The following is a 15634-nucleotide window of genomic DNA, read 5'->3' on the forward strand; positions in this document are numbered from 1 at the left end:
TCAACTTCATTTTTATTCCATTTTGTTCTTTTATCTTTTTTTTTTCTTATCTTCCTTTTTCTTCGCTTTCATCTATTTTTTTCTTCCTATACTTCATTATTACCTTTAACTTCACTCTATTTCCTTTTCCTTCTTAACTTCTTTATCATCTTCCTCTTTTTTTTTTTTTTCTATGTTTCCTTCCTCTACTATTTCTTCTTCATCTTCATTATTCTCCTTTTTTCTTACACAGCTTTTTGTTCCCTCTGCTTCATCATTGTCAACATTTTCTTTCTTCTTCCTTTTTCTTTCTTATGTTCCTTCTTCTTCTTCGTTGTCTTCCTTCTTCTTCATCATAATTCTACTTTACTTTTCTTTCTCTTTTCTTCTTTTTCATCTACATTCTCCTGCCCTTTTATCAGCATTCTACTTCCTTGTCATTCCTTAGTCTGTTTTACTTTCTTATGTTTCTTTTGCTCTTGTTTGCTTTTCTTCACATTCCTTCATTCACTTTTTTCATTGCTACCATTTAGAAATTCATGTTTGATTTCATTTTTCTTGCTATATTCCCACAAGGCTATGTTCTGCCCTGTGTAATTGGTTATTTCATATAAGTTTTATAGTTCACATATAAATATATTTTAGGTGTAATATTTTCCAATGGAGAACTATGGAAATCTATGAGGAGGTTCACATTATCAACACTTCGAGACTTTGGAATGGGGAAGAAATCCGTAGAAGCCAAAATACAAGATGAAGTAATTGCCCTTACAGAAAGCTTTAAATCTCTTAATGGTAAGATATATGCCAATCTTATCCTCTGTCTATACTTCCCAAATTCAAAGCCATGAACTGAGTTTTGCTGGGATTGTGGGCCAAACATACACATACATATTCCACCTTCTATATTTGATAGTTCTATTTGCACAGAAAATAGTGACTTACTTATCTTGAATATGGGATTCAATTTTGGACAAATTTTAAGTCATTGTTCACATTTCCGTTTTTCACTGATGATTGCTGTCCGCATTTTCTGCGGACGGCACACGCACCCATTGAAGTTAATATTTATCAGTATTTTTATTACTAATCGTGGGTAAGTTAAAGTATCAAGGAGACATGCACTACTTTGGTCCATGATGGCATCTGTGTTTGGCCGGTTTTTCACTGACCACTGATAGGACATGCTCTAGAAATTAATTTTCAGCTGAGCAGTGTCCATGGAATACAGATGGCGAAAAACAGATACACGGACAAAACATGGATTCTTCACGGATGAAACACGGATGGATTTTTACACGGACGTCAAACCGACACGGAAATGTGAACAAGGCCTAAAAAGGATATGGGAATGCTGGGGAGGGTTGAAAGGTAGGAGACTAGATTATTAAATAGAAACATTTCGATTATTCAGCTTGGAATAGACCCTTAGAGGCAATCTCATTTACATAAATAAAAACATGTGGTGAATACAAAGAACTGGCACAATATTTTTTTGATCTAAGACCTGTTCAAAGGACCAGGAGATCATTCATTATGTGTGAATTACAGTTACAGCAGTCAGACTATGAAATGCCCTACCCCTAGAAGAAGTAATGGCAGATACTAGGTCAGCATTAAAAAAAAAAAGCCCAACTGCTTATCTACTAATAATTGGCTTTGAGTGTTCTAATTAATCTTACAGTTAGATGATCAAGAAATGTAGAACTTGATGGACATATGTACAGTAACTATTGACCCCAAATTGAGAATCTGCAACAGATGTACAATACAGTGCTACAAAACTGCATTCACATGTAGCAGATTTTTTCATTGATGGTTTGCTGTTTGGATTTTCACATCTTCAGCTTGTTTATACTGTTCATTGTGGATGCATTATAAAGTTGACGTCTGCTGCAAATCCACAACAAAATCTGCATGTAGCACTTTGGATATTTGCTACAGATTAGCTATGGAGGTTGGAGAAGAAGCCTTCTGTCATAAATTAACAGTAATGACATTTCATAGAATATAATCTTTTTCACTCTTTTTATATGATTTCAATATTTTCTTATTCTAGGCAAACCATTCAATCCACACCTGTTAGTAAACAGTGCAGTATCCAATGTAATCTGCTCGATTATCTTTGGGAACAGGTTTGAGTATGATGACCCAACATTTGGAAAATTAATCAGATTATTAGATGAAAATGCCAAACTGTTGGGTACACGCAAAATGGTGGTAAGAAAACTTACTGATGTTACGTATTCAGTGTTTTAGCATTGGTCTAGGTCTGTGATGGCTATCCTCCGGCACACCAGCTGTAGTAAAACTACAACTGCCAAGATGCACACTTGGCTGTTCTCAGAACTCCATAGAAATCAACAGAGCATGCTGGAAGTTGTAGTTTCACCTCAGCTGGAGTGTCGGAGGTTAGCCATCACTGGTCTAGGTGTTTTATGAATGGAATAATGTTCTGCAGTCGACAGGTGCACAGCTTGGGGGCCCTTAAAGTACATGTTTTCCGTGATGCCAGTTGCAGTGAAGAAACAAGGTCACAGGGCCCCTTTTAGAGATACTTTGGATGGTACCTAGGTGTAGAAATGTCAGAGTGGTGTAGGGTAGCCTAAATGTCCTATTAAGTGTGCTTGTGCATGTGTCATGGTGCTCCTACCTGGATATTCTGGACACCAGGCGGTGCCCTGCGAAAGCATGAAAAATAGGTTGAACAATTGAGGGATTTGAAGAAATAACTTGAGTCCAGACTTTGTGATAAAGTTGATAACAATTTTACTTTCATTAAACATTTCTCCAAAAAGACTCAGGCTTCGTCTCGGTTCCCAGCAGGCTTTGACATTAATTGTGGCAGGCAAACTCTTCTTTGCTACAGCTGTTGATCTCTGGCTCTGCTGTGCTGACAGGCTGGCTGTATCGGCTTTCTTTCTGGGTGCTGCAACTTCACTTTGTAGTCTGACTCAGAGTTATGCTATACCAGGGATTCTCGCTCCTGAGGACCCAAGCTTCTGCCTCCATGTCCATCTGAGCTGAAGGTGCTCCAGCTGGCCTGGGAAAGGCACATTCAACAGGGATGTGCACCTGCTTCCTTCCCCTAACAGGGTGTAAAAAAAAAATCAACCTTCCCCTAGCAGGGGGTAAGCTGGACTAACACTCACTGGTCCCCACCCTTCCTGCAGGCAGTGGGACATGCCCACCACACCACAGAGGGGGGTGTTGCTCCACTCTCTGTCCCTGCCATTTATGCTGCCACCTGCTGGTGAACCAGGCATATTATAATTGAACATAACAGTTACATGGAAAGAGATATGCACATCAGGGCCGGTACAAGGCAGGGGCCGAAGGAGCGGGTGCCCTGGGCGCTACCATTTGCGGACAGGAGGGGGGCGCAGGTGAAGTGCCAGCCACGGCCCCCCCTACATCATGCTGTGCCCCCCCAACTAAAATGACCCCCCCCCCCAAGTGAGCAGCCGCCGCCGGGCACAGGGAGATGAGCGCTTCCATTGCGCTCATCTCCATTGTAAACTGTCTGTGCCAGCGGAGGTGCAGGGGAGGGAGAGGCGTGTCCCTTCCCTTTCCTCTGATAGGCTGCAGGCAGGCACCGAAGTGGAGGAGAGGCCCCGCCCCCTAATTACTCCTGTTTACCTTTCTAAAGCTAAAGGACCTTTGATGATGTCATCACAGGTCCTGTAAGGGAACTGCACAGTGTAAAGTGTAGTTCCCAGGTTAGAACAGTGCATCTGCCAGGACCTGTGATGACATCATCTTCAACATCACAGGTCCTGCAGAATCTAGCAAAGGAACTGCACCAAAAATGGTGTAGTTCCTAGGTTTCAAAGGTACATCTGCCAGGACCTGTGATGACATCATCACAGGTCCTTCAACCCCTAACAGCAAGTATTAAAAGTTCACAAGCAGCTCTGTATTGATCCATACAGACTGGAATGGAGAGGTAAGAGGAGGTCCTCCACTTTTCATCATTTACCCCCCCCCCCTCCATGCCCTGTTTTTACTCATTGCTCACTCATGTATACTACTTCAGACAGTTACCACTACCTCATGTACCTCACAGTGACTATAATGCATAACTGACCACATATTTCTATAAACACTGCATCTACAGTATTATACCTTCTATGTGTCACATCAATACACTGCTCTGTATATATATATATATATATATATATATATACACACACATACATGCACACACTGCATATATTACACAGTATTATACATGCAATATGTACAGATATATAGTATATACCGCAGTGCACTGATATGTGAGGTATGAGGTATAATAGATGCTGTGTGTACAGATATCAGTACACTTCTGTATATACTATATATGTGAGGTACGAGGTATAATAGATGCAGTGTGTACAGATATATAGTATATACAGCAGTGTACTGATATGTGAGGGACGAGGTGTCAATACACTGCTGTATTTACTATATACCTGTACACACTGCATCTATTATACCTCGTACCTCACATATTACACTACTGTATATACTGTACACTGCATATATTATACCCCGTACCTCACATATCAGTACACTGCTGTATATACTATATACCTGTACACACTGCATCTATTATACCCTGTACCTCACATATCAGAACACTAGGGAATATACTATATACCTGTACACACTGCATCTATTATACCGCGTACCTCACATAACTGTACACTGCTGTATATAATATACATCTGCATCTATTATACCTCTTTTGTGTGCCAGGGCTGTTTTGTAATCCCATTCCGGCCCTGATGGCATAAATTATAAAACGCAGCAGCAAGAATAGTTCATGGAACAAAGGGAGGGGCTATAAAAGGGGAATGGGGGCCCAATTTAGATTCCTGCTATGGGGCCCAGTGATTTTTATGTATGCCCCTGGCTGCAGGCACTAGGCCGGCAGCCTATCAGAGGCCGGCGCAATGACGTCATCGTGCATGACGTCATCGTGCCATCTTCGCCCTGGGCACCAAATGGCCTTGTCCCAGCCCTGATGCACATTATATAGGACCTGGAAATAAATGCATAGAATGACATGCCATCAGCCCATTAGAGATAGTAGTGAGGTGCAGAAGTGGTAATGCCACTCTGGGGCATTACAGTTCACTTTACCATATATGAAGAATGATGATAAGTAATAAATATGTTAGGGAGGCGCTCAAATATCTGGCAAATGCATAGATGGACAAGATGTAAAAGGTAAAATGATATATTTATTATCTAAATATCTAAACAGACATGATTGTAGATCCCAAACACTATAAAATCCCAATAGTCATTAGTTGATCAACTAAAAAAATCATAAAAATATAAAAAAATTAAAAATAAATATAAATATATTTTAAAAAGTGATACGTGATTTAACCAGGCCACAGTCCAAACATCCAGCAATTGGTATAATCTTGTACATATATATTTCTTCACACACAGTTCTTTATAATGGAGTCTTGCTGATATGCTGCAATGTCTATAAATATATTACAGTTTTGCTCAAATGGTGGACTGTTCGGTTGAGGTCTACACAATTGCAGTAGAATAGGCGTAATATGCTCACAAGTGTTCTCCTTTTAGCGATGATTGCAATATAAAATGTAACCAATCTGGTAGTCAATGTAGCAATATGGCTGTTACCTAACTGATAGATAGCGAACAATATAGCTGTGAGGTATTACATTACCCCTCCTGTAGATGGTTGCGCAGGGACAGCTGGATATCAGTCACGTTGTGTGAGTAAGTATGACCGCTTATTTGTAGTTCCTCATATAACTAGGAGGGTTTTTAAACAGAGGTTGGTGTCTCAAGATTATAATTCATTTCCCCATTGCGCTGTATCTTTGTTTGTGACACGCTGATTTCCCGAGTGGCGTCCCACGTGGTCAGGGGATATCGCGTTCAACAGCTATGGAGGAGTTGGTTGCATTGATATCGGAGCGCTGCCGGTTGAAGGTTCTCGAGACTTTTACAGGGGTATATTGCCCTGGGATGTAATAGACGTCAATTCACTGCAGTTTGCTTCTGACCATACGCGTTTCGGAACTACGTGTTCCTTCCTCAGTGGCCTGCAGTGAAGAGATCGCAAGTCTCTATTTTATCTGATACCTCCCTCTAATGATGGGCTATCTTTCTAGAATTCAAGACTTGGATAAAGCCTGAATTGAATGTTAATATTGTGCGTCTGTACTTGACAAGACATTAAGTTGTAATTCACACAACAAATAAGTATGGAGATAAAAATAGAAACATAGTTATATATTGTAACAGTTGTCACTGTTATGTATGTATGCTTGTAATACATGATGAGAACAATTATAAAAATATATACAGTTTTAGAATAATGGGAAACAATAAAATAAAAATGAAAGTAAAATATATACCCTTTGTATATAATTGCACATTATTAGTTTATCCAAGGTATAGAAACCAAACTTTCCATTGTTCCACTTATCCACTATTATTGGTAATGCGTTTTTACAGTGTTTTTTATGGGACCAGTTTTTTTAGGTTTATGTTTTTTTGGAAATGTATTGAGAAAATATTAATTCTTATACATCTATACAAAATGGAAAAAGAACAATAACAGTAATAAATCAATAATATACCAACAGTGTACCAGACCCAGAAAATAGAGGTTATATAGTCTCAGATGGCATTCAATATTTAAATAATTTTTTTTATTTTTTGTTCTTTTGTGTTTATTTTACTGCTTATATTCGTGCGTTAACTTCATGTTCTTAAGTCTTTTTCACTATATACAGTACAGACCAAAAGTTTGGACACACCTTCTCATTCAAAGAGTTTTCTTTATTTTCATGACTATGAAGGCATCAAAACTATGAATTAACACATGTGGAATTATATACATAACAAACAAGTGTGAAACAACTGAAAATATTATCATATTCTAGGTTCTTCAAAGTAGCCACCTTTTGCTTTGATTACTGCTTTGCACACTCTTGGCATTCTCTTGATGAGCTTCAAGAGGTAGTCACCTGAAATGGTCTTCCAACAGTCTTGAAGGAGTTCCCAGAGATGCTTAGCACTTGTTGGCCCTTTTGCCTTCACTCTGCGGGCCAGCTCACCCCAAACCATCTCGATTGGGTTCAGGTCCGGTGACTGTGGAGGCCAGGTTATATGGCGCAGCACCTCATCACTCTCCTTTATGGTCAAATAGCCCTTACTTTCAAAATTTTCCCAATTTTTCGGCTGACTGACTGACCTTCATTTCTTAAAGTAATGATGGCTACTCGTTTTTCTTTACTTAGCTGCTTTTTTCTTGCCATAATACAAATTCTAACAGTCTATTCAGTAGGACTATCAGCTGTGTATCCACCTGACTTCTCCTCAACGCAACTGATGGTCCCAACCCCATTTATAAGGCAAGAAATCCCACTTATTAAACCTGACAAGGCAAACCTGTGAAGTGAAAACCATTTCAGGGGACTACCTCTTGAAGCTCATCAAGAGAATGCCAAAGCAGTATTAAAAGCATAAGGTGGCTACTTTGAAGAACCTAGAATATGACATATTTTCAGTTGTTTCACACTTGTTTGTTATGTATATAATTCCACATGTGCTACTTCATAGTTTTGATGCCTTCAGTGTGAATCTACAATTTTCCTAGTCATGAAAATAAAGAAAACTCTTTGAATGAGAAGGTGTGTCCAAACTTTTGATCTGTACTGTAAATTGGAAAGTTGTCAGAATTGGTGTGGGGTTGGGAGCCTACCCGGGAGAGGAGATCGAGGTGCTGGTATACATATTGGTGCTGGTATACTGGTGCTGGTATACTGGTGCTGGCATCTATCCCATATCTACAAGAACCCAAATAACTAAATTTCTGCATTGAGACCTGTCTGAATTAAAGTGTTGAATTCGAAGATCCTTTTTGATTCGGTTCTGGACATGCGTGCTATATGGTTTCCGCCCCTCCAGGATCTTCTAATTTTTTCAATGGCTACAAAGGTAAGTGTGGAGGGGTCACTATTGTGATGGTCTCTAAAATGTTTAGATACAGAATGTAATTGAAAGCCTTTTTTTAAAATATTTGCTATGTGCTCAGCTACCCTCTTCTTAAATGGTCTTTTTGTTCTACCTACATATTGTTTGGAACATGGGCACTGTAACAGGTAGATGACGTCTGTTGAATCACAAGTGAGGCTTTCTTTAATAAAAAAAAAAAAAGACTTTTGTGTTGATCTTACTTCTGTTTAATTTTGAATATAGGTCCATTTAATTTTGAATATAAGTCAGTTGAAAAAATAACACGTAAGTACTGGCATCATCTTTTATGGGACAAGATTATTGGGCCCAGCTTACTAGCACCCTGCAGATAACATACACCAGAGCTCCCAATATAGATCTCAAGGTGGCACCAACAATTAAAAATAAACTAATTGGGAATACATCAAACTGGCTGACATCAAAGGGCTTCCATCTGTGTGGCAGGTGCAATAACTGCAAAGTCACTACTTTTCCAAGGAAGATAACAGAAGTAAGATCAACACAAGTCATTTTATTTTAAAATTAAAGAAGGCCTCACTTGTGATTCAACAGACGTCTTCTACCTGTTACAGTGCCCAAGTTACAAACAATATGTAGGTAGAACAAAAAGACCATTTAAGAAGAGGGTAGCTAAGCACATAGCAAATATTAAAAAAAGGCTTTTAATTACATTCTGTATCTAAACATTTTAGAGACCATCACAATAGTGACCCCTCCACACTTACCTTTGTAGCCTTTAAAAAAATTAGAAGATCCTGGAGGGGTGGAAACCATATAGCACGCATGTCCAGAGCCGAATCAAAAAGGATCTTCGAATTTCACACTTTAATTCCGACAGGTCTCAATGCAGAAATTGAGTTATTTGGATTCTTGTAGATATGGGATGAGTGCCAATCTGGGACGGGACATTGAGGTCTGGCTGTATACCAGCACCTCGATCTCCTCTCCCGGGTAGGGTCCCAACCCCACACCAATTCAGACAAGAGTCCCATCTATATAGTGAAGAAGACATAAGAACATGAGGTTAACGCACGAATATAAGCAGTAAAATAAACACTAAAAATTAAAAAATTATTAAAAAATTACAAACTGTTGAATACCATCTGAGACTATATAACCTCTATTTTCTGGGTCTGGTACACTGTTGGTATATTATTGATTTATTACTGTTATTGTTCTTTCTGCATTTTGCATAGATGTATAAGAATTAATATTTTCTCAATACATTTCCTAAAAAAACATAAAAACCTAAAAAAACTGGTCCCTTAAAAAACGCAGTAAAAACGCACCACCAATAATAGTGCATTTTTTGGAACAATTTGGTTTCTATACCTTGTATAAAGTAATAATGTGCAATCATATACAAAGGGTATATATTTTACTTAAATTTTTATTTTATTGTTTCCCATTATTCTAAAATGATATATATTTTTATAATTTTTCTCTTTATATATTACAAGCATAAATACATAACAGTTACAACAGTTTTGTAAATGTTACGATATATATTTAATGTTACAATATATATTTCTATTTGTATCTCCATACTTATTTGTTGTGTGAATTAAAACTTAATTTCTTCAGACGCACAAAATAACATCCAGTTCAGGCTTTATCCAAGTCTTGAATTCTAGAAAGATACCTCCCCTAATGATGGGCTATCAGCTAAAATGGAGACTTGCGATCTTTTCACTGCAGGCCACTGAGGAAGCAACACGTAGTTTAGAAACGCGTATGGTCGGAAGCAAACTGCAGTGAATTGACATCTATTACATCCCTTAGGGGCAATATACCCCTGTGAAAGTCTCGAGAACCTTCAACCGGCAGCGCTCCGATATCAGCGCAACCAACTCCTCCATAGCTGTTGAACGTGATATCCTCTGACCACGTGGGACGCCACTCGGGGAGTCAGCGTGTCACAAACAAAGATACAGCGCAATGGGGAAATGAATTATAATCTTGAGACACCAACCTCTGTTTAAAAACCCTCCTAGTTATATGAGGAACTACAAATAAGCGGTCATACTTACCCACGCAACGTGACTGATATCCAGCTGTCCCAGCGCAACCATCTACATTAGGGGTAATGTAATACCTCACAGCTATATTGTTCGCTATCTATCAGTTAGGTAACAGCCATATTGCTACATTGACTACCAGATTGGTTATATTTTATATTGCAATCATCGCTAAAAGGAGAACACTTGTGAGCATATTACGCCTATTCTACTGCAATTGTGCAGATATCAACCAAACAGTCCACCATTTGAGTAAAACTGTAATATCTCTTCAGGGTTGTTTGGGATCTGATCTCCTCTTATTTTGTCTTCTTTCAGGGTCTCCCAGTGTTTTTTGATGATCTTTCTCAGTATTCCTGCCTGGCCATTATATTGTGTGATAATGGGCGGTATTTCAAAAGGTTCCACCTCTTTGTCATTATTTTCCCGTTTCTTTTTATTCATTAGGTCCTGTCTGTCTATTTTCCCTACCAGCTCTTAACCTAAATACACTAGCACCTTCAGGGTTAAACTCAGAAATCGAACTGTTCGCCTTTGAATGATTAATAACCTAATGCACTAGGTATGAAGGGGTTAAATAAGGGAGGAGATACGGACCTTTAAAAGCAACACTAGGAGCCTGAACGAGTATCCCTGACGAAGAATAACGTATTATTCGAAACGCATTGGAGTAACTTTGGTCCTCCTAGTCACCCGTAGCTCTTACTGTGACGTCACACAGCGCTCCGTGTAAACGCGAGTAAGCAGACCGCTCAAACTGAGCTGTGCCACCGGCCGGGGCAAGCTCAATATCAGCAAAACCAGTAGGGTCCAGCCTCCTGTATCCCCTTCACTCTGTACGTGACATTATAAGAAGCATAAGAAAACGCAGGACAGACAGTCGAAGAAACGAAGACTCAGAACCAGGTAATTACTAACCTGAGGGTGTTTTAGTTACTGTATACTGCGGATTCTTGAGCACTGACAGATAGTGGAGACATATAGGGAGTGCATCGCGCAGTACCTGAAGAGAGACTATACGTATTACTTGTGATTAGCAGCGGTGGCGATTCTGCTGCGATACCGCAGCGCTAGACAATAATAGTGCAAGCGCCTGTGTATGAGAAATAAAACTAATATATTTATAGACATTGCAGCATATCAGCAAGACTCCATTATAAAGAACTGTGTGTGGAGAAATATATATGTACAAGATTATACCAATTGCTGGATGTTTGGACTGCGGCCTGGTTAAATCACGTATCATTTTTTAAATATATTTATATATTTTTTTATATTTTTATATTTTTTTAGTTTATCAACTAATGACTATGGGGATTTTATAGTGTTTGGGATCTACAATCATGTCTGTTTAGATATTTAGATAATAAATATATCATTTTACCTTTTACATCTTGTCCATCTATGCATTTGCCAGATATTTGAGTGCCTCCCTAACATATTTATTACTTATCCTCATTTTACTTACGGCGGTTGTGCCGTGAGATTGTGCACCGAACCATTGTTTCCTAAATGGGTGGAGCCACTGTTTTCTTTTCTTTCTTACCCATATATGAAGAATATTAGGTACCACCTTGTCAGTTTCGGCAGGCTGGGGTTCCTTGGGCCCACCAGAGAAAATTATTCTTAGGGTCCAACCTCTATATAATCAATAAAGTCTAAAAGGTTTTTAATCAAAGACATAAACCCTAGTGGTAAGTGATTAGTTCCAAAAGCAGCTCCAAATGGGAATTTTCTCCTGAAACTTGGGGGCCCACTATGTTTTTAGAGACAGGCCCACCAGAGGCTCCTGTGGTGCTCTGGTGGGCCCTTCTGACCTTACACCTTGTAGTGCCTTGTAGGTCAAAGAAACTTTGTAAAACTCATTGAAGAAATAAATGTATTTAATCTATTTATTCCAACAGCTTTATAATTATTATCCCTTCATTGGATCACTTCTGGGCCTGCACAACAAAGTAATGCAGAACATACAAAATCTAAAAGATTTTATTCTAAACTTTGTAAAGAAACGAAGAGTAGAGTTCAGTGCCAATGACATCACCGGATACATCGATGCATATCTTATGAAACAGGAACAGGTGAGTTATGTTTGATTCCCATAGTAGTGCATGTCAGCACAATCTAACGTTAATAGATCGACATTACCATTACCTCACAAATATTGGCACATGCTGTATAGCCTTAGTCCTTTGCGCTTGAAGAATCATGAGAAAATTACACTTAAAACCTTACAGTTTCCTGTAAAAAAACCATAAGAGGTAAAGATCCCATAAAAGCAGAGGAGATAGGTTTTTATTAGTTTGATGCAAAGAATTTACTATACAGTTTTGGAAATGGAACGGGCTATGGATAGTGAGTAACATGTAGAATATTCATGTGATGTGTTTTCAGGAGTCAACAAAATCTGAGACATATTTTGATGAGGAGAATTTGATTTCTGCAGTCCTGGATCTTTTCGCCGCTGGTACTGAAACTACATCTACAACGATCCGCTGGGGAATTTTGTTGATGATGAAGTACCCGGAGATTCAAAGTACCGTAACTGTTGCTAGATAGTAATTGTTGATCATTGAATATTACTATGTGAAGCCTCCAGTTACTCTAATAGTCCCCTTCTCATTTACTTGCCTTTTTGTGGTTTTGAATTGGTGTGAATTAATATGGGAAAAAAACATAAAGATAAAAAACTGAATGCATATGTAATTACCTCATACAAGTCAGTAAAGTCACCTTTGGTCATTATGACCTTCAGTTGTATGAATCTGCTCCAGCTTTGTATATTTGTATTCCCAAAAGTTATCCAAGGCTACTGTCACATCTGCGTTTTTGCTGTCCGGTTTTGAGATCCGGCATGGGAACTCAAAACCACACCAAAACGCTTCCTTAAATAATACAACCGGCTGTATCTGTTCAGAACTTATTCAATGTATTATATCAAAAATTAAGAAACTGGCACTAAAACCATTGTAAGTCAACGGGTGCCAAATTAGTTTTTTTGTGTCCGAACAAAACTGATCTGGCACCATTGACTTAGAGAGTTTTTGGTGCTGCATCCGGCTTCTTCAGTTTCCCATGCTGCACACAAAAACGCTGCTTGCAGCAGTTTTGTGTCCGGCATGGGAAAGTAACAAACCGGAACGGAATGCATTCTGGTGCACTCCGTTCCGGTTCGTTCAGTTTTGTCCCCATTGACAATGAATGGGGACAAAACTGAAGCGTTGTGCTGCGGTTTTGAAAGCCTGTGCCGGATCTCAAAACCAGACAACACAACGCAGATGTGAATATAGTCTTAGACTATGAATGAACAGAGGTGAAACCTCTCCAAACGAGCCTACACAAATCGCTTTCACCCCACTTTAATCTAAACAAATAATTTCCAAATAAATATCTGCACATACAAGCATACTTACTATCCATCTCAATAGCTTTCAGAATAATATTTACTATATTCACCCCAAAATAATTTTCTAAGTTTGGGGAACCCAAACCTCCCTTCTCTATCTCCCTTCTCTATCTTCTTCACTAAGACTTCACTCCTTGCTCTCTCTGACCTAGAATTCAAAAAAACAAGACAAACAATATCCAATTTAGCTGTCTTACGCACATGTATCCCGGAGGGAAAACATATGCTGTGTACAAAAAAATTGGGAATACTACACTCTAATTACTAAAATCTTTCCAAAAAAGGACAAACTAAGCATTTTCCAAAAGTTCAGTTTTTTCTCTACTCTTAACTTTACATCATTCCAACTTTCTTTCCCATCAAGACTTCCTGTAAATTTCACCCCAAGCATCTTAATTGGTCCAGTCATCACATTCACACCTATATCCACACTCAAGTCCCTACCTCCAAAACTTTTACACTCACTTTTATCCCAATTTACTCTGAAAGCTGACGCTCCGCAAAAACTTGAAGCTAATAACTTAACTCTTCTAATAGCACATTCAGAATCACATACAACAAATATCTCATCCATATAACCACTCATTTTCCATTCTCTTCCTCCACCTCCTGGTACCTGTACTCCTCTACATACTTTATCTTTACGTATCAGCCCCAACAAAAGTTCAATCACACAAATGAAAGCCACTGGCGAAAGTGGACATCCCTGATGCACTCCTGAATGGACCTGCACACTTGTACTTACCTTCCCATTCAACAACACACTACTATATATTCCTTCATACAAACTTCTCACTCTCCATACAAAATCTGAAGGAAAACCTAATTTTAATAACACCCTAAACAAAAACTTATGTGATAACCTATTGAATGCTTTCTCGAAGTCCAAACTCAGCACATATATTCCACTTTTCCGACTTTTGCAATCCCACAAACAATCTCTTAACATACATACACTATCATGAATTCTTCTACCAGGCACTGCGCATGTCTGTTCCTCTCCAATCAAGCTTTCCACAAACCCTCTCATCCTATTTGCTATCATCTTTGCATATATCTTATAATCGCTGTTTAACAGAGTAATAGGCCGCCAATTCTTTAAATACTTCAAATCTCCTTTCTTAGGAATCAATACAACCAATCCTGCTTTCATACTTTCAGCTGTCACCACATTCATATACTCATACAATTCTACCATATCATTTGCTATCACGTTCCACATTCTACTATAAAACTCCATCGGCAATCCATCCTCACCAGGTGTTTTGTTTTCCGCCGCTCTGCTGATCACTTCCCATATCTCCTCTTTTCTCACATTCTTCATCACACAGTCTCTCTCTATTTCACTCAGCTTCTTGTCTATTACACTCAGCACATCTTCCTCCAAAACCTCCTCCCTCCACTTTTCTGCATACAATTCTTCATAAAATCTCACTACCTCTTCTTCTATTCCATCTCCACTCACTTCATTTCCGTGTCCTCCATACAATACATCTATACCCTGTTTCCTCCCGAACACTTTTTTGAAAAAGAAAAAAAACGTGAGCACTTTTCATCGAACTCCATCTTATCTAACTTGGCCCTGTACATGATACTCCTTCCTTTTTCTAACAGCATCTCTTTAATCTCTCTCTTAACTAAAATGATATCTTCTTCCACATCCATACCCTCACCTCTCAACTTATATAAAAAGGCTAATCGAGCACTTAAAGAGGACCTTTCACCGATTCTTACCCTATGAACTAACTATACAGATATGTAGAGCGGCGCCCGGGGATCTCACTGCACTTACTATTATCCCCGGGCGCCGCTCCGTTCTCCCGTTATGCCCTCCGGTATCTCCGCTCACTAAGTTATAGTAGGCGGAGATACCAGTCCCTAAGTTATGGTAGGCGGAGTCTGCCCTAGCGCTGGCCAATCGCAGCGCAGAGCTCACAGCCTGGGAGGTTATTTTCTCCCAGGCTGTGAGCTCTGCAATGCGATTGGCCAGCGCTAGGGCAGACTCCGCCTACTATAACTTAGGGAACGGAGATACCGGAGGACATAGCAGGAGAACGGAACGGCGCCCGGGGATAATAGTAAGTGCAGAGAGATCCCCGGGCGCCGCTCCACATGTATGTATACTTAGTTCATAGGGTAAGAATCGGTGAAAGGTCCTCTTTAACAAAAAAATCCTTCTTCCTGCTGCTACCTTATAACCTAAGTTCTTAAAGAAAAT

At 39.2% G+C, this 15634-nt stretch overlaps 1 protein-coding gene across 1 annotated transcript in view; it reads left to right on the forward strand.

The window, feature by feature from the left end:
• LOC121008169 (cytochrome P450 2K4-like) overlaps positions 1–15634 on the forward strand; it is an 84644-nt gene that overhangs the window by 45542 nt on the left and 23468 nt on the right. Inside the window, exons 3-6 of the mRNA XM_040440560.1 lie at positions 625–774; positions 2039–2199; positions 11918–12091; positions 12405–12546. Coding sequence (XP_040296494.1) covers positions 625–774; positions 2039–2199; positions 11918–12091; positions 12405–12546 — 627 coding nt within the window. The remainder of the gene's footprint in view (positions 1–624; positions 775–2038; positions 2200–11917; positions 12092–12404; positions 12547–15634) is intronic.

The sequence above is a fragment of the Bufo bufo genome, chromosome 7 (assembly GCF_905171765.1).
Source record: "Bufo bufo chromosome 7, aBufBuf1.1, whole genome shotgun sequence".
NCBI lineage: Eukaryota > Metazoa > Chordata > Amphibia > Anura > Bufonidae > Bufo > Bufo bufo.